We start from the raw sequence: 22,997 nt of genomic DNA on the forward strand, positions 1-22,997 counted from the left end.
CTAGAGGTGCGCGGGCTTCGGTAGTTGCAGCGCGTGGGCTCAGTAGTTGTGGTGCGCAGGCTCTAGGGCGTGAGGGCTTCAGTAGTTGTGGCTCGCGAGCTCTAGAGCACAGGCTCAGTAGTTGTGGCGCATGGGCTTAGTTGCTCTGCGGCATGTGGGATCTTCCCAGACCAGGGCTCGAACCCGTGTCCCCTGCATTGGCAGGCGGGTTCTTTTTTTTTTAGGACATGTTGGGGGTAGGTTATTTATTTATTTTTGCTGTGTCGGGTCTTTGTTTCTGTGTGAAGGCTTTCTCTAGTTGTGGCAAGCAGGGGCCACTCTTCATCGCGGTATGCGGGCCTCTCACTATCGCGGCCTCTCTTGTTGCGGAGCACAGGCTCCAGACGCGCAGGCTCAGTAGTTGTGGCTCACGGGCCTAGCCGCTCTGCGGCACGTGGGATCCTCCCAGACCAGGGCTTGAACCCGTGTCCCCTTCATTAGCAGGCAGATTCTCAACCACTGCGCCACCAGGGAAGCCCTATGTACTCTTCTTTTTAACAATTTTATTGAGGTATAATTTACATACCATAAAACCCATTCCTTTTAATTGTACAATTCAGTGACTTTAGTAAATGTATAGAGTTGTATATCATAACCACAACCAGTTAGTTAACATTTCCATAACCCCCAAAACTTCCCTTGTGCCATTCCTACTCCCACCCCCAACCCCAGGTATCCTCTAATCTGCTGTCTCTGTAAATTTTGCCTTTTCTGGACTTTTCATTTGAATGGAACCATGCAACATATAGTCTTTTGTGTCTGGCTTCTTTCACTTAGCATAATGTCTTGATGTTCATCCTTGTTGTAGTATGTGTCAGTAGTTGGTCCTTTTAATTACTGAATAGTGTTCCATTGTATGGACATGTCATAGTTTGTTTATCCGTTCACCTGTTGATGGACATTTGGGTTGTTTCCAGATTTTCTAAGCTGCTGTTAACATTTGTGTGGTCTTTGTATGGACATATGTTTAAATTTCTCTTGGTCAGATACCTGGGAGTGGAATAGCTGGGTCATATTATAGGTCTATATTTAATATTTTAAGAAATTGCCAAACTGTTTCCCAAATAGTTGTACCATTTTACATTCCCATTTAGTAATGTATGAAAGTTCCAGTTGCTCTGCATTCTCACCATCACTTGGTATGGTGAGTCTTTCTCATTTTAGATATTGTAATAGGTGTGTAATAGTATCTTTTTTTTTTTTTAAGCTTTGCTTTTTAGTACTTTTAATGCTTCTTTCATTATTCCCTTGTGGTATCTCTATAGTGCCATTTTATTTTATTTTATTTTATTTATTTTTTAACATCTTTTTTTTTTTTTTTTTAACATCTTTATTGGAGTAAAATTGCTTTACAGTTTTGTGTTCCTGCTGTATAACAAAGTGAATCAGCTATATGTATACATATATCCCCATATTCTCATTATGGATTTGATTTGCATTTGCCTAAATATTAATGATGTTGAACATCTTTTCATGTGCTTATTTGCCATCCATATGTTTTTGGTAAAGTGTTTATATTTTCCCCCATTAAAAAAAATTGGGCTGTTTTCATATATATATATATATATATATATATATACACACATATATATTTTGCATGTAAGTCATTTATCAGATAAGGGATTTAGAAATATGCTCTCTCAGTCTGTGACTTGCTTTTCATTCTGTAAGCAGTGTCTTTTTTCAAAATTGATTTTTCAATTGAAATATAGTTGATTTACAGTGTTGTGCCAATCTCTGCTATACAGCGAAGTGACTCAGTTATACATATCTGTCTATCTATCTATATATGTATAGATATAGATAGATAGATACATTCTTTTTTTAATATTCTTTTCCATTATGGTTTATCCCAGGAGACTGGATATAGCTCCCTGTGCTATACAGTAGAACCTTGTTTATCCATTCTAAATGTAATAGTTTGCATCTGCCAACCTCAGACTCCCAGTTCATCCCTCTCCCTCCGTGCCTTCCCCTTGGCAACCACAAGTCTGATCTCTATGTCTGTGAGTCTGTTTCTGTTTTTTAGATAGGTTCATTTTTGCCATATTTTAGGTTCCACATATAAGTGATATCATTTGGTGTTTGTCTTTCTCTTTCTGACTTGCTTCACTTAAGTATGATAATCTCTAGTTGTATCCATGTTGCTACAAATGGCATGGATTTTGTTCTTTTTATGGCTGAGTAGTATTCCATTGTATACATCTTCTTTATGCATTCATCTGTCAGTGGACATTTTGTAAGCAGTGTCTTTTGAGGAGCAGATATTAATTTTGATGATGTCCAGTGTGTCATTTTCTTTTTATGGATCATGCTCTTTTTTTTTTTTTGGTGGAGAATGCAGGCAGGATCATGCTTTTGATATTGTATCTGAGAAAGAGTTCTCCTAAGTTTTCTAAAGGTTTTATAGTTTTAAGTTTTACATTTAAGTCTAGAATTTTTTTTGTGCATGGAGAGAGCTGTGGATGGGAGGGTTTTGTTTTGTTTTTTGGCATATGAGTATCAAATTGTGCTGGCACCATATTTTTACCATCCATTTTCAAGCAAGTGAATTGCTTGTCACTTTTATTGAAAATCAGTTAACCATATGTTTATGAATCTATTTCTGGACACTATTTGGTTCCACTGATTTATTTGTCTATATTGACATCAGTACCACACTGTCTTGTTAACTATAGCTTTGTAATAAGTCTTTAAATCAGATAATGTAAATCTGAACATTGTTTTGGCTCTTCTAAGTCCTTTATATTTCCATATACATTTTAGAATCATCTTGTCAATTTCTTTTTAAAAAGCTTTCTGGGATTTTGATTGGGGTTATGTTAAGGCTGTAGATCAATCTGGGGAGAATTCATAGCCTTATAATAATAGTGAGTCTGTCTACTGATCCATGAACACAGTATATCTTTCCATTTGTTTAAGTCATCTTTAACTTCCCTCAGCAGTGTGTTTCAGGGTACAGATTTTTACGCATCTTTTGTCAGAATTATCCCTAAGTATTTAATTTTTGATACTATTATAATTGATATTTTAAAAAATTCAATTTCTGTTTGTTGCTAGTATATAGCAATACAATTACTTATTGTATCTTAGGAAGATGTAACTATGGAAGGACACAGAGAGATGTAACATTGCTTGGTTGGAAGATGGAGAAGGGGACCATTAGCCAAGAAGAGTACGTGGCCTGTAGAAACTGGAAAAGGCTAAGAAATGGATTCTCTCCCTCCTTCTGATCAGACTGGCTAGGTTTTCTCAAAGACAATCTTTGTTGGTTTCATTTCTTTTTCTCTATTGCTTTTCTATTTTCTGTTTTATTGATTTCTGTCTAATTTTTATTGTTTCATTTCTGCTGTTTAATTTGGATTTCATTTGCTCTTTTCTAGTTTCTTAAGGTGTAATCTGAGGTGGTTGATTTGAGACTTCCTTCTTTTCTAACATGGGTATTTTAGTGCTATAAATTTCCCTCTAAGTATAGTTTTAGCCACATCCTACAGATTTTGATATTGTGTTTACAGTTTATTCAGATCAAAATACTTTTAAATTTCCCTTTTGACTACTTCTTTGACTTTTGGATTATTTAGAAGTATATTATGTAGTTTCCAAATGTTTTGGGGGATTTTCCAGATGTTGTTGTATTATTGATTGGTAATTTAATGCCATTGTAGCCAGTGAACATTGTATGACTTGAATCCTTTTAAATTTATTGGGACCTGTTTCAATGCTGAGAATATGGTCTATCTTGGTGAATGTTCCAAGTGCACTTGAAAAGAATATGTATCCTATTATTGTTGGGCAAGTGTTATATAAATGTCAATTAGATCAAATTGGTTAGTGTTGTTCAGATCTTCTATATGCTTATTTTCTATTAATTTCTATCAGTTATTTAGAGAGGTGATGAAATATCACACTGTATTTGTAGATATATGTTTCTCCTTAGTGTTAGATTAGCTTTTGCTTCATGTACTTTGAAGTTCTATTATTTGATGTATAAATGTTTAGGATTGTTGTGTCTTCTTGATGAACTAACCCCTTTATCATGATAAAATTTATCCTCTTTATCTCTGGTAGTATTATTTGCTCTGAAATCTGTTTTGTCTGATATTAATGTAGCCAGTCAGGCTTTCTTTGGTTAGTATTAGCGAGATATATCTTTTCCCATCCTTTTACCTTTAACCTGTTTGTGTCTTTATATTTAAGGTGGCTTTCTTATAGGCTTCATAGAGCTGGTTGTTGCTTTTTATCCAATCTGACAATCTCTGTCAATTACTTGGATTGTTTCGACCATTTAATATGATTACTGATGTGATGGGATTCAAATCTACCTACTTAGTATTAGTTTTCTGTTTGTCCCATGTGTTCTTTGTTCATTTATCCCTATTTTTATGCTTTTCTTTGAATTAATTATTTTTCATTCCATTTTACCTCTTTTTATTGACTTATTAGTTGTGATAGTTAAAAAATGACCCCCCGGGCTTCCCTGGTGGCTCAGTGGTTAAGAATCCGCCTGCCAATGGAGGGGACATGGGTTCAAGCCCCGGTTCGGGAAGATCCCACATGCTGCGGAGCAACTAAGCTCATGCACCACAACTACTGAGCCTGTGCTCTAGAGCCCGTGAGCCACAGCCACTGAGCCCACTTGCCACAACTACTGAAGCCCATGCACCTAGAGCCCATGCTCTGCAACAAGAGAAGCTACCGCAATGAGAAGCCCGCACACCAAAACGAAGAGTAGCCCCTGCTCGCCACAACTAGAGAAAGCCTGTGTGCAGCAACACGAAGACCCAACACAGCCAAATAAATAAATAAATTAATTAATTAACAAAACAAAACAAAAAAATGACCCCCCACCCCTCACCCCAAGGATGTCACTTTCCTAATCCCAGGAACCTGTGAATATGTCACGTTACATGGCAAAGAGCTATTAGGGTTGCAGATAGAATTAAGGTTTTCAAACAGCTGACTCTAAAATAGGGAGATTATCATATTTTCTGAGTAGGCCCATTTTAGTCACAAGGGTCCTTCTTCTAAAAGTAGAAGAGGAAGATGTGTGGAGGACACAGAGAAATGTAACATTACTTGCTTTGAAGATGGAGGAAAAGGACCTTGAGCCAAGGAGGGTGCCTGGCCTCTGGAAACTGGAAAAGGCTAGGAAATGGATTCTGTCCTAAAGCCTCCAAAAAGGAGCACATCCCTGCCAGCCACTTGGTATAGCCCAATGAGATCTGTATTTGTTGGGTTTCTCGCTTATAGAACTCTAAGATGATAAATTTGTGTGGTTTAAGCTGCTATCGTGTGTGGTAATTTTTTACAGCAACAACAAAGAAATTAATACATAGTTATAATTCTTTATGTCATGTTACTGGTTGCTGTGAAGTTTGTAGCATACATCTTTAGCTTATCAAGGACTAACTTCAACTGATATTTTACTAGCTCATGTATAGTGTAAAGACCCTACAACACTATGCTTCCGTTCTCTCTTCCTGGCCTTTGTGCTATTGTCGTCATACATTTTACTTCTATATATGTAATAGCCTCCACAGTATATTGTTACTTTTTTTGCTTTAAACAGTCAATTATCTTTTAAAGAGATTTGAAAATAAGAAAAATATACACCTAGTTAGTTACTATTACCAGTGTGCTCTTTAGTACTTTGTATAGATTCAGGTTTCCGTCTGGTATCATTTTTCTACGTCTTGAAGGACTTCCTTTATCATTTCAAGTTGTGTAGGTTTGTGGTGATAAATTCTTTCAACTTTTGTATGTCTGAAAATTCAGTATTTCACTTTAGTCTTTGAAAAATATTTTCAGTATTTAAGTAAATCTTAAGTTGGCAGGGATTTTGGTTTTTTGTGGGTTTTTTTGTTGTTGTTTTCTGTTTTTTGGTTTGTTTTTTTTTGCTTTCAGTACTTTAAAGATATTATATTATAGCAATCTCTTCTTGCTTGTGTTTATTGAGAAATCTGCTGTAATTTTTACATTTGTTCCTCTGTGTATAATGTGTCTTTTTTCTCTTGCTCCTGTTAAGATTTTCTCTTTATCACTGTTTTAAGAAATTTGATTGTATTACTACTTTTAGTTTTATGTTTCTTATACTTGGAACTTGTTGAACTTCTTAAATCTGGGTTCAAATGTGGGTTTACAGTTTTTATCATATGTGGAAATTATTTCTTCAAATATTTTTCTGTGCTTTCTTCCTTTTTAAAAAAATTTTTTTAAAAATTAATTTATTTTTGGCTGCGTTGGATCTTTGTTGCTGTGCGTGGGCTTCATCTAGTTGCGGTGAGCGGGGGCTACTCTTTGTTGCAATGCACGGGCTTCTCAACGTGGTGGCTTCTCTTCTTGTGGAGCACAGGCTCTAGGCACATGGACTTAAGTAGTTGTGGCACGCGGGCTCGGTAGTTGTGGCTCATGGGCTCTAGAGCGCAGGCTCAGTAGTTGTGGTGCATGGGCTTAGTTGCTCCACAGCATATGGGATCTTCCTGGACCAGGGATTGAACCAGTGTCCCCTGCACTGGCAGGCAGATTCTTAACCACTGAGCCACCAGGGAAGTCCCTGTGCTTCCTTCCTTTGAGAACTCAATTAGAAGCATTTTGGCCCCTTGAATTTGTTCTACAATTTGCTGATGTTCTGTTCATTTCTTTTCAGTCTTTTTTCTCTGTGTGTTTTGTTTTGAATAGTTTCTGTTGATATGTCTTTGAGTTTTCTTCTGCATTGTCTACGTTGCCATTAAATCTCTTACAGTGTATTTTTCACCTTAGACACTGTAATATTCATCTCCAGAAGCTTTATTTGGGTCTTTTAAAAATATATCTTCCATGTCTCTACTTAATATATGCAGTCTTTCCTAAAGCTTTTTGAACATATGGAATCCAGTCATAATAATGATTTTAATATCCTTGTAGAAACGTGGGATTCACCTTAAATTTTTTTCCTGAAGCCCAAGATACATTTCAGTTTCATAAATATTAGATTCTTAATATTTTAAAATCCATCCCACAGGGGGAATTTCCAGTAATGGTGGAGAGTAAAGCAGTCTCTTGAACCTTCCCACAGATAATAATGATAAAATATGTAAAAAATATACTTAAATAAAGTGGAAAGTATCCAAAAGCAGAAGGAAGCTAGAGGAGAGTTTACTCTTGAAAAACAGTAACTGGAAATGATAAGAATTGTGAGTTTGCAGCTTTTTAAAATTTTTGCCTGAGGACATTCGTCAACCCCCATAGCAGAGGAAAGTGGCAGTGGAAAACCTCAGTTTTACTTTCTTATGGTGGCAAAGAACAGAGTTCAGGGTAGAAAAATTACCTGGAAACATAAGGGGAGGAGCTCTTGAAAGTTAAAAAAAACCAACAACACAGAAGAAGGTGAAACCCATAACCTGACTATAAACCCCACTAAAATCCCCTGGCTGAACCTCTAAACTACACCTACATGGAGAAATTCCAGAGGGCCTGGTGAAAAAGCATACAGAGATCAGAGAGGCAGAGTCCTGTCTTTGAAAGACAGAACTTAAACCAGGTGAGCTCTGTGAGTTTGCTGCTTTTTTAACTGAATTCATTACCCAACCATGTGTAACTCAGGTGGCAGAAATCTGATGTCTTATTTACTTGAGGTATCAGAGGACAGGCTCTAAGACTGAAAAATTAGGGCATAATCTCAGTCAGAACAGGCCCTGAATGTGAGTATAATCTATGGCCAAATTCTTGGCCAACCACCAGATTCACAAGAAAACCTACAGGGGACCAGGCTGAAAAAGTAGCTGCAAGAATTACAAAGAGATATCAGTTGCTGCACATTGCAGAGGAAGCAAACTCTACAGATTAAACCCAGATAAGTTACTTGCCTGCTAGGAAAAATACAGTGGCATTGTTGTAAAGGTAGACTAAACCAGTGAAACAGAATAGACTCCAGAGAAAGACGCACACAAATATGGCCAGTTGATATGTCCAGGCAATTCAGTGGGAAAGGATAATCTTTTCAATAAATGGCGCTGGAACAGTTTGGATAGTGATATGGAAAAACATGAACCTTGACCCTTACCTCATACAATACAGAAAAACTAGCTCAAAATGGATTGTAGGCCTAAAGAGCTAAAACCATAAAACTTGTAGAAGAAAACAGGGACACATTTTTGTGATCTCGTCAATAAATACATAAGTAAATAAATAAGTCACTAACATCAAGAACCATAAAAGTAAGAACTGATAAATTGGAACTCATCAAAATTACAAGCTTTTGCTGTGTAAAAGACACCATTAAGAAGAATGAAAAGGCAAGCAACAGACTGGGAAAATGTATTTCCAAATTAAATACCTAACAAAGGACTTGTTTCTAGAATATACAAAGAGCTCTTGTAACTCAGTTAGAAAACTAATAATGAAACAAAGGATTTCAACAGATAGTCTACCAGAGAAGTTATACAAGTGTCCAGTAAGTACATGAAAAGGTGCTCAACATCATTCACCATTAGAAAAATGCAAATTAAAATGGCTAAAATTAAAAGACTTATAACAAATTCTGGCAAGGTTATAGAACAACTGGAATGCTCACACTGGTGGTGGGACTATATAATGGCACAACTTTGGAAAATTGTTTGGCAGTTTTTTAAAAAGTTAAAGGTACATCTTCCATATGACCAAGCATTCTACTTATAGATATTTAACCAAGAGAAATGAAAGGATATGTTCATACAAAGACTTGTAGAGGAGTATCTATAGCAGCTCAATTTGTCATAGCCAAAAGCTGGAATCACCTCAAATGTCCATCATTGCTGAATGAATAAATATATTTGTATATTCAAATATATTTGTATATTTTATTTGTATAAATATATTTGTGTATTTGTATATTCACTTGTAGCATTCAGTAGAATGTTACTCAGCAATTGTAAGGAAAGAACTGTTGGTACACACCGCAACAGATTAATAGCAAAATAATTTTGCTGAGTGAAAGAAGCCAGACCAACAAAAAAAGTATGTACTGTGTGATTCAACTTATATAAAATTCTAGAAAATGCAAACTAATCTATAGTGACAAGAAACAGAGCAGTGATTGTTTGGAGGTGAGAGTGGGGAGGAGAAGTGACTACAAAGGAGCATGAGGAATCTTTGGGAGTGATGGATATGTTCATTGTTTTGATTGTGGTGATGGTTTCATAAGTGTACACATATGTCAAATTTTATCAAATTGTATGCTTTAAATATGTTCAGTTTACTATGTCAATTATATCTTAATAAAGTTGTAAAAAAAAAGGAAAACGATTTGAATAAACTTCAAAGAAAATATATGTCTGGCCAATAAACATATGAGAAAATTTTCAACCTCATTAGTCATCAGGAAAGTACAAGTTAAATCTCAGCGAGATACCATGAGAATGACAAAAAAAAGAAAAAAGAAACAAGACCAAGAATACTAAGTATTGGAGAACTTGTGGCACAGCTGGAGCTCTCATACATTGCTTGTGGAAATACAAAATGGTACAGCTTCTTTGGACAATAGTTAACCGATTCTTATAAAGTTAAACATATATGTAATTATTAATAAATATTTCTAAGAATTTACCCAAGATAAATTAAAATATGTTTACAGAAACATTTGCATTCTAACATTTATAGCAGCTTTATTTATAAGAGCTGAGAACTGAAAACAAATCTCCATCAGTAGATGAATGGATAAAGAAATTTTGGTATATCTCTATAATGGTATACTACTCAGTAATAACAAGGAGTGAACTATTGATATACTGATATGAATCTTAAAAATGTTATGTTGAGTAAAAGCAGCCAGAAACAAAAATAGTTTGTATATGATTCCTTTTATATGAAGTACAAAAAAAGCCCAAACTAACTAATGGTGACAGAAAACAAATCAGTAACCACTGATTTGTCTGAGCCTGGGGATGGAGGCAGGAATTTACTGCAAAGGGGCATGAACCAACTGTTTTTTTTTAAATATAGTTGACATACGGTATTATGTTAGTTTCAGGTATATTACATAGTGATTTGACATTTGCATATTTTAGGAAAGGATATGTCTAGTGACAGACTGTCCCCATACAAAGTTATTACAATACTATTGATCATATTCCTTATGCTTTATATTACATCCCTGTGGCTTATTTATTTTATAACTGGAGGTTTGTACCTCTTGATCCCTTTCACCCTTTTCACCCCCACCCCTCACCCACTTCCCTCTGACAACCATGTTTGTTCTCTGTGAGTCTTTGTTTTGTTTATCTGTTTGTTTTTTAGATTCCACATATAAATGAGGTCATATGATACTTACCTTTCTCTGTCTGACTTATTTCACGTAGTATAGTACCCTCTAGATGTATCCATGTTATCACAAATGGCAAGATGTCATTTTTTATGGCTGAGTAATATTTCGTTGTATATATAATACCACTTCTTCATTCATTCATTCATCTATCAGTGGACACTTAGGTTGCTTTCATAACTTGGCTATTGTAAGGAATGCTGCAGTGAACATTGGTGTGCATATGTCTTTTCAAATTAGTGGGGTTTTTTTTTTAACATCTTTATTGGAATATAATTGCTTTACAATGTTGTGTTAGTTGCAAAGTGAATCAGCTATATGTATACATATACCCCATATCTCCTCCCTCTTGCATCTCCCTCCCACCCTCCCTATCCCACCCCTCCAGGTGGACACAAAGCATGGAGCTGATCTCCCTGTGCTATGCAGCTGCTTCCCACTAGCTATCTATTTTACATTTGGTAATGTATATATGTCCATGCCACTCTCTCACTTTGTCCCAGCTTACCCTTTCCCCTCCCCGTGTCCTCAAGTCCATTCTCTATGTCTGCATCTTTATTCCTGTCCTGCATCTAGGTTCTTCAGAACCTTTTTTTTTTTTCAGATTCTATATGTATGTGTTAGCATTCGGTATTTGTTTTTCTCTTTCTGACTTACTTCACTCTGTATGACAGACTCTAGGTCCATCCACCTCACTACAAATAACTCAATTTCGTTTCTTTTTATGGCTGAGTAATATTCCATTGTATATATGTGCCACATCTTCTTTATCCATTCATCTGTCGGTGGATACTTAGGTTGCTTCCATTTCCTGGCTGTTGTAAATAGAGCTGCAATGAACATTGTGGTACACGACTCTTTTTGAGTTGTGATTTTCTCAGGGTGTATGCCCAGTAGTGGGATTGCTGTGTCGTATGGTAATTCTATTTTTAGTTTTTTAAGGAACCTTCATACTGTTCTCCATAGTGGCTGTATCAATTTACATTCCCACCAAGAGTGCAAGAGGGTTCCCTTTTCTCCACACCCTCTCCAGCATTTATTGTTTGTAGATTTTTTGATGATGCCACACCCTCTCCAGCATTTATTGTTTGTAGATATTTTGATGATGGCCATTCTGACCGGTGTGAGGTGATATCTCACTGTAGTTTTGTTTTGTTTTGTTTTGTTTTTGCGGTATGCGGGCTTCTCACTGCTGTGGCCTCTCCTGTTGCGGAGCACAGGCTCCGGACACGCAGGCTCAGCAGCCATGGCTCACGGGCCCAGCCGCTTCACGGCATGTGGGATCCTCCCAGACTGGGGCACGAACCCGTGTCCCCTGCATCAGCAGGCGGACTCTCAACCACTGCGCCACCAGGGAAGCCCCTCATTGTAGGTTTGATCTGCATTTCTCTAATGATTAGTGATGTTGAGCATCCTTTCATGTGTTTATTGGCACAAATTAGTGTTTTTATTTTCTTTGGGTAAATACACAGAAATGAAATTGCGGATTATATGGCAGTTCTATTTTTCAATTTTTTGAGGAACCTCCATACTGGTTTTCATAGTGGCTGCACCAATTTACAATTCCATCAACAGTGCACAAGGATTCTCTTTTCTCCACATCCTCACCAACACCTGCTATTTGTTGTCTTTTTGATGATAGCCATTCTGACAGTTGTGAGGTGGTATCTCATTGCAGTTTGATTTGCATTTCTCTGATAATTAGTGATGTTGAGCCTCTTTTCTTGTGTCTGTTGGCCATCTGTATGTCTTTTTTGGAAAAAATATCTGTTCACGTCCTCTGTACAGTTTTTAATTGGATTTTTTTTCTATGTTGAGTTGTATCAGTTCTTTGTATATTTTGGGTATTAAACCCCTTATCAGATATATCATTTGCAAATATTTTCTTTCATTCAGTAGGCTGCCTTTTCATTTTGTTGATGGTTTCCTTTACTGTGAAAAAGCTTTTTAGTTTGATGTCATCCCATTTGTTTATTTTTGCTTTTGTTTCCCTTGCCTGAGGAGACATATCCCAAAAAAATCAATATTAATATTATGTTAAGACCGATGTCAGTATATACACTACCATGTGTAAAATAGATAGCTAGTGGAACCTGCTGTATAGCACAGGGAGCTCAACTCGGTGCTCTGTGGTGACCTAGATTAGTGGGATTGGGGGGGTGGGAGGGAAGTCCAAGAGGGAGGAGATATATATATATATATATATATATATATATATATACACACATATACATACATATAGCTGATTCACTTTGTTGTACAGCAGAAACTTAACACAACATTGTAAACCAAACTATACCCCAATTAAAAAAAAAAAAAAGACTGTGGTCAGATAGCTGACCGTCTGTGTTTTCTTCAGGGAGTTTTATGGTTTCAGGTATTACATTTAAGTCTTTAATCCATTTTGAGTTTAATTTTATATGTGGTGTGATTAAGTAGTCCAGTTTCATTCTTTTGTGTTTAGCTGTCCAGTTCTCCCAGCACCATTTATTGAAAAGGCTGTCTTTTCCCCATTGTATATTCTTGCCTCCTTTGTTGCAGACTAATTGATCATATAAGCATGGGCTTATTTCTGGGCTCTCTGTTCTGTTCCATTGATCTGTGTATCTGTTTTTGCACCAGTACCATATTGTTTTGATTATTGTAGTTTTGTAGTATAGTTTTAAGTCAGGGAGAATGATACCTCCAGCTTTGTTCTTCTTTCTCAAGACTGCTTTGGCTATCCAGGGTCTTTGTGTTTCTGTACAAATACTAGAATTATTTGTTCTAGTTCTGTGAAAAATGAATGTTTTTTGTTTTGTTCTGTTTTTGATAAGGATTGCATTGAATCTGTAGATTGTTCTGGGTAGTATGGTTATTTTAACAATATTAATTCTTCCAGTCCATGAGCATGGGATATGTTTACATTTGTTTGTCATCTTCAGTTTCTTTCCTCAATGTCTTTTTTTTTTGGCCACACTGTGCTGCATGTGGGATCTTAGTTGCCCGATCAGGGATCTAACCCATGCCCCCTGCACTGGAAGTGCAGAGTCTTAACCACTGGACTGCCAGAGAATTCCTATCAATGTCTTTTTTTTATCCTCATAATATTTATTTATGTATTTATCTATTATTGAGGTATAGTTGATGTACAGTATTGTAAAATTTCAGGTGATTCGTAATTTTTAAGGGTTATACTCCATTCATAGTTATTATAAAATATTGGCTATATTCCCTGTGTTGTACAATATATACTTGTAGCTTATTTATTTTATACATAGAATACATAGAATTTTGAACCTCTTTATCCCCTACCCCTATCTTGCTCCTCCCCCATTCCCTCTCCCCACCGGTAACCACTAGTTTGTTCTCTATATCTGTGAGACTTTATTTTTTGTTATATTCACTAGTTTGTTTTATTTTTTAGATTCCACATAAACGTATAAGTGATATCATACAAGTCTATCCATGTTGTTGCAGATGGCAAAATTTCATTCTTTTTTATGGCTGAGTAGTATTCCATTGTATATATATACCGCATCTTCTTTATCCATTCATCTGTTGATGGACATTTAGGTTGTTTCCATGTCTTGGCTATTGTGAATAGTGCTGCTATGAACATATATGTATACCGCATCTTCTTTATCTGTTCATCTGTTGATGGGCACTTAGGTTGCTTCCATGTCTTGGCCATTGTAAATAATGCTGCATTGAACATTTTGAATTTGTTTTTACGGATATATACCCAGGAGTGGAATTGCTGGGTATGGAAATTCTATTTTTAGTTCTTTGAGAAACCTCCATACTGTTTTATACAGTGGTGGCCCCAGTTTACCTTCCCACCAACAGTGTACGAGGGCTCCCTTTTCTCTTTCGTCAGTGTCTTACAGTTTTCAGAGTATAAGTCTTTTACTTCTTTGGTTAGATTTATTCCTAGGTATTACATTATTTTTGATGCAATTGTAAATGAGATTGTTTCCTTAATTTATCTTTCTGATAGATCATTATGAGTGTATAGAAATGCACCAGATTTCTCTATATTAATTTTGCATCCTGCAACTTTATTGAATTCATTTATTAGTTCTAATAGTTTTTTGGTAGCGTCTTTAGGATTTTCTATGTATAGTGTAATATCATCTGCAAACAGTGACAGTTTTACTTCTTCTTTTCCAGTTTGGATTCCTTTGATTTCCTTTTGTTGTCAGATTGCTGTGGCTAGGACTTCCAGTGCTATGTTGAATAAAAGTAGTGTGAGTGGGCATCCTTGTCTTCTGTCGAGTATGATGTTGGCTGTGGGTTTGTTATATATGGCCTGTATTATGTTGAGGTATGTTCTGTCTGTAGCCAGTTTTAGAGAGTTTTTATTCATAAATGGATGTTGAATTTTTGTCAGGAGCTTTTTCTGCATCTATTGAGATGATCATATGATTTTTATTCTTCAGTTTGTTAATGTGGTATATCACTTTGAGTGATTTGTGGATATTGAATCACCTTTGCATTGCTGGGATAAATCCCACTTGCTCATGGTGTATGATCCTTTTCATGTAATGTTGAATTTGGTACGCTAGTATTTTGTTGAGAATTTTTGCATCTATGTTCATAAGTGATATTGGTCTGTAATTTTCTTTTTTTGTGTGGTGACTTTGTCTGTTTTTGGTATCAGGGTGACACTGGCCTTCTAGAATGAGTTCAGAAGTGTTCCTTTCTCTTCAATTTTTGGGAGTATTTTGAGAGGGATACGTGTTACTTCTTCTTTAAATGTTTTGTAGAAGTCACCTGTGAAGCTCTCTGGTCCTGGACTTTAGTTCACTGGGAGTTTTTTAAATTACTGATTTAATAATTTCATTACTGGAAATTAGTCTGTGGCGTGAACAAATTTTTGTGGCTGTTGGAAATGTTCTCTCTCTTGATTGTGGTTACATGGGTGTATACACTTGTCAAAACTCATTGACCTATATATACACTTTAAATGTGTGCAGTTTATTTTGTGTATTATACTTCAATTAGTTGATTTTTAAAAATCCATACAACCCCCCTGTTTAACCACTCATCATTTCTCATTTGGATGAATGCAGTAACCTCCTAAGGGGTATTCCTGCTGTTGTCTTACTTCTTCAAACCCATACACTGTGCAGCAACCTGAATGGTTCATTTAAAACAAAAAGCTGACCTACCTTGTCACTTCCCTGTGTATAACCCTTTAATTGTCATCATCACCTGGCTTCTTAAAGTAGCATCTAATGTCTTCTTTAGTCTGACCCCTCACTGTCTTCCCAGCTCATCTTCTATTACTCCCTAACTCTCACTTTGCTTATGACTCTCATTTCCCAACACTAGCCATGTTACTCTCATTTCTTGTGCTTATACTCATCTCTCTCCTCAGCCTCTTCCCTAGTTTACCCTTTAAAATGCATCTCAGGACTCTCTACCTCCAGAAGGTCTTCATTTATTTATTTAAACCATCCTTCTTCACATGCTTCCTCTCTCCAAGAAAGAGAATACTCTGATTATGTTTCTTTGGTTCAGTCATAGCTCTAGGTATAGTTACCATTTTGGCTTATTATGTTTCTAGTCCTTTCTTCCCCACTAGATTGTGTACTTGTTGAGCACAGTGATTATGCTTTAATTATATTTTGGATCCCCAGGCCTGTTTTATAATAGTTGCTTAATACATATTTGTAGAAAGACTGAATATAAATATTAAGTAAGAAAAGAAGGTAGAAGTATACATAGTGTATTTATTACTACTTTGTTGTAAGCAAAACTCTTCACATAGAAAGAAAATACTGGGAAGATTTATATCAACATTTTAACACCATTTTGGGTGGTGAGATTAGTTTCTTTAATATTTTTGACAGTTTTGCATTAAAAAAAAATTTAACATGCAGTTATTTCATGAGACATGACCTAAAAAACTGGCTGTATAACGTTTGCCTATTCAAATGAATTTTTGCATTTCTCTAGGTCCACAACACAGATACAATTTCTAATCCCTTAACCACAGATCTGACTGCGAAGATTCCTGGTTGGTCAAATGTATCAGTTCAACCTGAGGCATCAGAGGACCCGGGTGCTACTCCTAGCATTCAGCAAGTAAAAATCCCTGGGAAAATCACGATTGCTACCCCTCTGCCAGTGGCTCCTTCCTACAGTTATGCCACCCCTACCCCCCAGGCCTCTTTCCAGAGCACCTCAGCACCATACCCAGGTGAGACCCTTTTCTTCTGTCCTTGGAGATAGGATGGGAAAGTAGAGATTTTTGATCAAAGTGTTCCCTTTTCGTGGAAAGAAAGGAGGGAGGCATGACTTTTAAATACTGTAGGTTAAAAAAATAATAATCCTGTTAATGTCCCTGTAATCATAGGACTTGGTGTCTCAATCCTTTTTTCAATAAGCTCCAGCCTATGGGTATTTTGAGGCTCTTTCCAGAGCCAAATTCCACTGTGCTTAGATTCAATTAAGTAATGTTCAAGGAGCCAAGCAAGCAGAGGCCACTGGGAAGAAAGAGTCGGATCTGTATAACTGTTGGCCGTCTGAATGGGTGATTGTGGGTCAGATATTTGTGTCTGTGATTTTGATAGCATCTTTATATTTATTTTTTAAATATTTATTTATTTAGGCCGTGCCATGTGGCTTATGGGATCTTAGTTCCTTGACCAGGGATCAAACTGGGGCCACAGCAATGAAAGCACCGAGTCCTAACTACTGGACTGCCAGGGAATTCTGCATCTTTATTTTTAAAGCAACTCATAGGAAGGAGATTTATACAGAGTGTTGCCTTAACAACAAGTCTGCTTCATAAGTTCTGTTCTAAGGTATTAGGAGGAAATGCTTAATCAAGGGAACTAAGTTGATCTTTATCCCCTGAAAAAGTCAACAGGGTGAAGCAAAGCCAGTGAAAACGATTTTTTGCCAATTTTTAATTTCCTAAGGTTTCCTTCAGTGGTAATATAACATAAAATTTTAGTGTTTCAGTCCTGAGGCACTAAAGTAAAGTATTCAGGCAGAATGGTCGTAATTTTTGGTGTAATTGTGAAAGTTTTGGGCTGCGCTGTATTTTTTTTTTCTTTTTAATATATTTATTTATTTATTTTTGGCTGCGTTGGGTCTTTGCTGCTGCATGCGGGCTTTCTCTAGTTCCAGTGAGTGGGGGCTACTCTTCGTTGTGGTGCGCAGGCTTCTCATTGAGGTGGCTTCTCGTTGCAGAGCACAAGCTCTAGGCACGCAGGCTTCAGTAGTTGTGGCATGCAGGCTCAGTTGTTGTGGCTCGCGGGCTCTAGAGCTCAGGCTCAGTAGTTGTGGTGCACGGGCTTAGTTGCTCCGCGGCATGTCAGATCTTCCCGGACCAGGGCTCGAACCCGTGTCCCCTGCATTGGCAGGAGGATTCTTAACCACTGCGCCACCAGGGAAGCCCTGCGCTGTGTTTTTGACCATTATACTTTCTCTAAGTATAGTGATTTCCTTCTTTCTTTCTTTTCTTTTTTCTTGTTTTTGAAAGTTACTGCAGCAATTCTTATTCCACCTCCTGGAGTGTCTAAGTGCTGAAGCTTCCATAATGGATGGTTTCATTTCTCCCCAAGTGCAGTGTTCCCAAGCAGACAGATAAATCTCAAATTTCATATTTTTCTAGGAAACCCTTTTCACCTTCCAGTCTTGGAGTATGAGTGAACCAGCCAGTTGTTTGCTTTAAGCTCTCTAGTTCCTAGGTCTCATACCAAGTGAACAATTATTGTTAGACAAATAAGATTTATATAATCAGTGGTTCTCAACAGCCTGTAAACATTTTTTGCTGTTACAACCGTGGAGGAGGGGTGCTACTGACATCTAGTGGGTAGAGACTAGGGATACTACTAAACATCTTACAGTGCACAGGACAATCTCCCCCCATCCCAACCCCAACACGCACAAAGAATTGGTCCAAAATTTCGTGGTCCAGAGAATTGGTCCAAAGAATTGGTCATGCCATAGTTGAGAAGCTTTGACACGTATGGAATAGCTGGTGAAAAGCAGAAATATAGTATCTAGATATTAGCTGATATGGATGTTCCAAAAATGCTGAAGTAGTTCAGGAAGTAGATCAGTTCAAACTGAAATGGTCTGGGAAGAGTTTTTGGAGAGAAGCCTGGCTTTTAAGCTAGAAACAAAGTACTGTATTTATAATAAAGTAAGCACACACCCCAACTGAAGAAAAAAGCTTTAGCAAAGTCCCCACGAGTAGACTTCTATGGAGCACAAGAGGGAAAATGAGTATAACTAGAGGAAGAATTGGGTGGAAGGGAGAGATGATGTGATCAGATGATGATGGATCTCTGATGCCAGGTTAGGAATTTGGACTGAAACATGGTGTGGGAGTGGGGGTCTTAAGTAGGAGAGTATCATGGTGGGTGAGTATTTTAGAAAAATTCATGGTGATGGGTGTTTTAGGGAGACAGAATGGATTAGAATGGGGAGAGCTAGCAGAGGGAAGACCAGTTAAGATTCTTGGAATTATCTAAGTCTATGGCTGTATCAATTGAAATGGAAAGAAAATTAAGGCTGGCCTTGCGGCCAACACTTGCCTTTTCCTCTAGGTACTTTATATATGTATTTTATTAGAAAGTTATGTATCAGCATAAAGATGATCCTTGAAACAGAGTTGAACTCTGTTTATTGAATTCTGTGCAAAGTACTATATAAAGAGGGCTTAGGGAAAGATCATAGTTAAAATACAGTGGAGAAAAACTCAGAGAGAAAGGAAGAAAGTGGAATAATATGGTGTCATGATAACCACGAGTTTTAAGATGGAGGCAGTCAGCAGTATTAGATACCACAGAGGTGAAGGATGAGGGTTGAGAAACAGCTGTTAGATTTGCTAAGAAGCAGTTTGTTGATGACCTCTAAGGATCCTTTTCGGTGGAAAAGTGGGGACACAGTCATGTTTCAGGGGATTAGAGAGTGGGTAAATAATGAGGAAATGAAGGCAGTAGCTGAATGTTGTTTATAGAAGAAATTTGGCCACAAAAGGAGGGAGAGAAATGAGATAGTCTGGATCTAATTTCTTATCTCTTGTGTATTTTCTTCATTTCCAGTTATAAAGGAACTGGTGGTATCTGCTGGAAACAGTGTCCAGATTACCTTGCCTAAGAATGAAGTTCAGTTAAATGCATATGTTCTCCAAGAGCCAGATGCAGGTAAAACATCCACTTATATTTGTGTAATGTTTTAATTCATAATGGAATCTACATACATTTACTCTCTGTAAAAGTCCTATGAGAGTGAGATATAGCTTGAACATGCACAAATATTTATGTGATATGAGAGGCAGTATAATGTTTGAGATCATGGGCTTTGATGTCAAGGCTGGGTTCAAATCTGAGCTCAGCCAGTCATTAGCTGAATGATTTTAAGCAAATTATTTAACTTCCCTAAGTTTCCATTTCTTTCTCAGTAAAATGAGGATAATAATTCCTACTTCATAAGGTTACTTTAAGGGCAAAATGAAATGGTATAACTACCTATATACCTCAGTGCCTAGCACATAACTGATGCTCATTAAATGTAGATTTTATTATGACCATTTAAAACTGAGACTCAGGTTAACCTGTTTATTTTGGCCAAACAACTAGTAAGTAGCAGATACAGAACTTGTAGAGAAGTTATTCAAGACTACTACTAATACAGATTTGTCACATTAAAAAAAAAAGACAAGCCCAATGTAATATACAATATTCAAATTTATAAAATATATAAATTAGGGGATGATTAATTTATTAAGAAAACTTTTGTAATATGTGCATCCCTTTAACCTTTGAAGTACATGTTAATGTACCAAAGTTTGACTTATAAACACGTATTCTCTTAAGATTATGTGTGACATGAAGTGAAGCATATGTTGATGGAAAATGATTGCATTGGCTTTGTGTTAACTCTCATTATAAGGTTAGTCAAGTAGCTCATTGTAAGGCTAGTTAAGCAAAATGCCTTACTGTATTCAGAATGGGGTCCTTCCATTTTAGGTACACGTTTCCAATACAATATCCCTACTTTCTGGGCCTAGTACCAAATAGTGTATTTATGCATAAAGTACTTTTCCAGAACCTAAATGCTCTCTCTGTTCTTCATTTCTGCCTTCACATTGAGTTTTCCTTATCAGTTCATTCCACCTTCCTATAGAGAAACATATTCCTTTCCTCCTCTGGTGATAAGTTAAGGTGAATGGATTTGGTGGCCTTTGAAGATGCAGGTAAAGAAAGAACTGCTTTGGGCTTCCCTGGTGGCACAGTGGTTGAGAGTCTGCCTGCCGATGCAGGGGACACGGGTTCGTGCCCCGGTCCGGGAAGATCCCACGTGCCGCGGAGCGGCTGGGCCCGTGAGCCATGGCCGCTGAGCCTGCGCATCCGGAGCCTGTGCTCCGCAACGGGAGAGGCCACAACAGTGAGAGGCCCGCGTACGAACTGCTTTGAGTTGCAGTTGCTTCCACTCTTTTGTGAAAGATATCCTGGCTCTACTGTATTTTCTTTTCTAACCCCTATTTGCATATACATTTCTGTGAGTTGATATCACCTTGTATATCAGTATTCCAAAACACATCAGTTCAAAAACAGATTCTTTCAACTCTCCGTTCCCCAGTTTCTTTAGTCTTAATCAGATACATGATGAGATGGATGGTTTCAAACTTTCAAAGGTTGGGGACGATGAGGCAGGACCAGCTCTGCCTGTTCTTCATCCCTCTCATCTCCTATGGCAGCCCCTGCAGCACCTCTCAGGATCCCTCTAGGGTTCAGAGGCATGATTTGAAAAGCACTGCCCTAAATCATTAAAACCAGCATTCTGTCTAACAGACCTATACTCAGTTGTTCCTACGCTTGGGCAAATTCCTGTCTGTAAGGCATAATTCGTCCCCTGAGCTTTTCTGTTCTAAGAGTATTGTCATTTGTTGAAATTTGTGTTGCTAGCCTTAGATGTTATAAAATTGTCAATTCCCAAGCTAGTGTGAGTCTGTTTTCTGTGTGGGAACAAAAATTTTGAACTACAGTTCAAGAAATGTCATCTCTTAGCACCAGTCCTACTTCTACTTCTTCTTTCCTGCTGCTCACCTAACCTAACTTCTACAGATACATTTATGAGAGCTGCCTGGGGCTGACAACTGGCCAAAACAAAGCTAGTGTTCTCTGGAGGAAGGAAGAGCAATAGATCTTGTATCTCAGGCTTATAAAGTAAAATCTAGTCTTAAGACTGTTTGGAATTAAGTTCTGGTGTTAACTTTAACTTTTGAACTCATGAAGTAAGAAAAAGGTGACCATTCTCTGTAAGCATTTGAGACTTCTTTTTTTTTCCCTTTTATTTTTCCCCTTTTGGTAGTAAATTAAATGAAACCTTCCTACCGAATCCCACCCATTCCTAGCCATAAATGCATCTTGTTCCAAAAAATATTTAAGACCACTTTAACTGGGGAGGGATTCCATTTAGATAACAGGATTCTATCCTCACCCTACCCAGTCATACAGTCTGAGCTACAAATGAAGACCATTTAATGCTTCATTTGATCTTAATTAATTTCAGTGGCACCTGTTTTAAATGGGCCATCCCCTACTACCTTCTGCAGCGTGTTATTTAGCTCAGCAGGAATGAAGTAGCTCTTTTAACTCACCAGAGTGTGATGACCTCTGTGAGACGAGCATTGTTAGCACTCTTTAAAAAGGTATTTTTGAACCATGTTATTTAGAAGTCATTGCTGTTCTTTGTTGCAAAAGAAGTTTTGCAAGAAAATGGCCTTTATTCCTAGTGAGTTCATCCATAGTGGTTTGTAGGGCATGTATTTTCACTGGGATGCCATACCATGAGCAACCTGGTATTTTAGGGGAGGATTGGCCCAAAGCAGTGTGGGTATGGGGCAGGAATGAGCATTGCTGGGAGAGAGTGGAAGAAGCCCTAACTATAGTTGAGTCAGCAGAATCCACCTTTTCTTTCAACAGAATGTTTGGTTTCCCTTTGGCTTTGGGGTGAAATCTTGAAAACTAAGGTCTTGTCAAGATTTAGAAAAATTTTGTTATTCGCAGGCTATGTGGTTGCCCTCTTTGTGTGTAGGTGTGTGTTTTCATGATTTTTGTAACTGCCCTTCTATAGGAGAAACCTACACCTACGACTGGCAGCTGATTACTCATCCGAAAGACTACAGTGGAGAAATGGAAGGGAAACATTCCCAGATCCTCAAACTATCCAAGGTGAATTTGCCTCCTGTCATTTGCAGGGATGCGGTAGAGGTGTTGACCATTTTCTAACATGTATAATATAGAATTTTCTGTCCACACTTAACTTAGGAACAGTCTTTCAGAAGCGAATCCTCCAAAAGTCTGGCTGGCTGACATCCAGTATTTGTTAGTGTATGATTCTCAAATTTTCATTTATGGTGAGAATATTGTATAAGCATAGTGGTGATAGCTGAAAATACACACTAAACAGCTTTTAAGGGTAACATAAGGATTTTAGAATTTGGGAGATAAGCTAGGTTATTTGTGGCCACATGACTGTGTAAATTGGCTCAGTCTTTTTTTGGGATTCAGTGTAGTTATTAAGAGCCATAAAAATGTTCATATTCTTTGGCCAAGCAATTTCTTTTTCCTTTCTTCCTTCCTTCTTTCTTTCTTTCTTCCTCCCTTCCTTCCTTCCTTCCTTCCGTCCGTCCTTCCTTCCTTTCTTTCCTCTCTTTCTTTCAACAGCTGTT

The 22,997-nt window shown here is 37.3% G+C and overlaps 1 protein-coding gene across 6 annotated transcripts in view; it reads left to right on the forward strand.

Annotated features, from left to right (window-relative positions):
• Positions 1–22,997, forward strand: part of KIAA0319L (KIAA0319 like) — a 106,199-nt gene that overhangs the window by 49,075 nt on the left and 34,127 nt on the right. For all 6 annotated transcript variants that reach the window (XR_008616699.1, XM_028486404.2, XM_028486392.2 and 3 more), the window contains exons 4-6: positions 16,259–16,502; positions 19,363–19,464; positions 22,400–22,497. Coding sequence is in view for 5 of the 6 variants with exons in the window: in XM_028486404.2 (XP_028342205.1) it covers positions 16,259–16,502; positions 19,363–19,464; positions 22,400–22,497 (444 nt within the window). In the remaining variant the exon portion in view is untranslated. The remainder of the gene's footprint in view (positions 1–16,258; positions 16,503–19,362; positions 19,465–22,399; positions 22,498–22,997) is intronic.

This window comes from Physeter macrocephalus, chromosome 3 (genome assembly GCF_002837175.3).
Source record: "Physeter macrocephalus isolate SW-GA chromosome 3, ASM283717v5, whole genome shotgun sequence".
NCBI classification, from domain to species: domain Eukaryota; kingdom Metazoa; phylum Chordata; class Mammalia; order Artiodactyla; family Physeteridae; genus Physeter; species Physeter macrocephalus.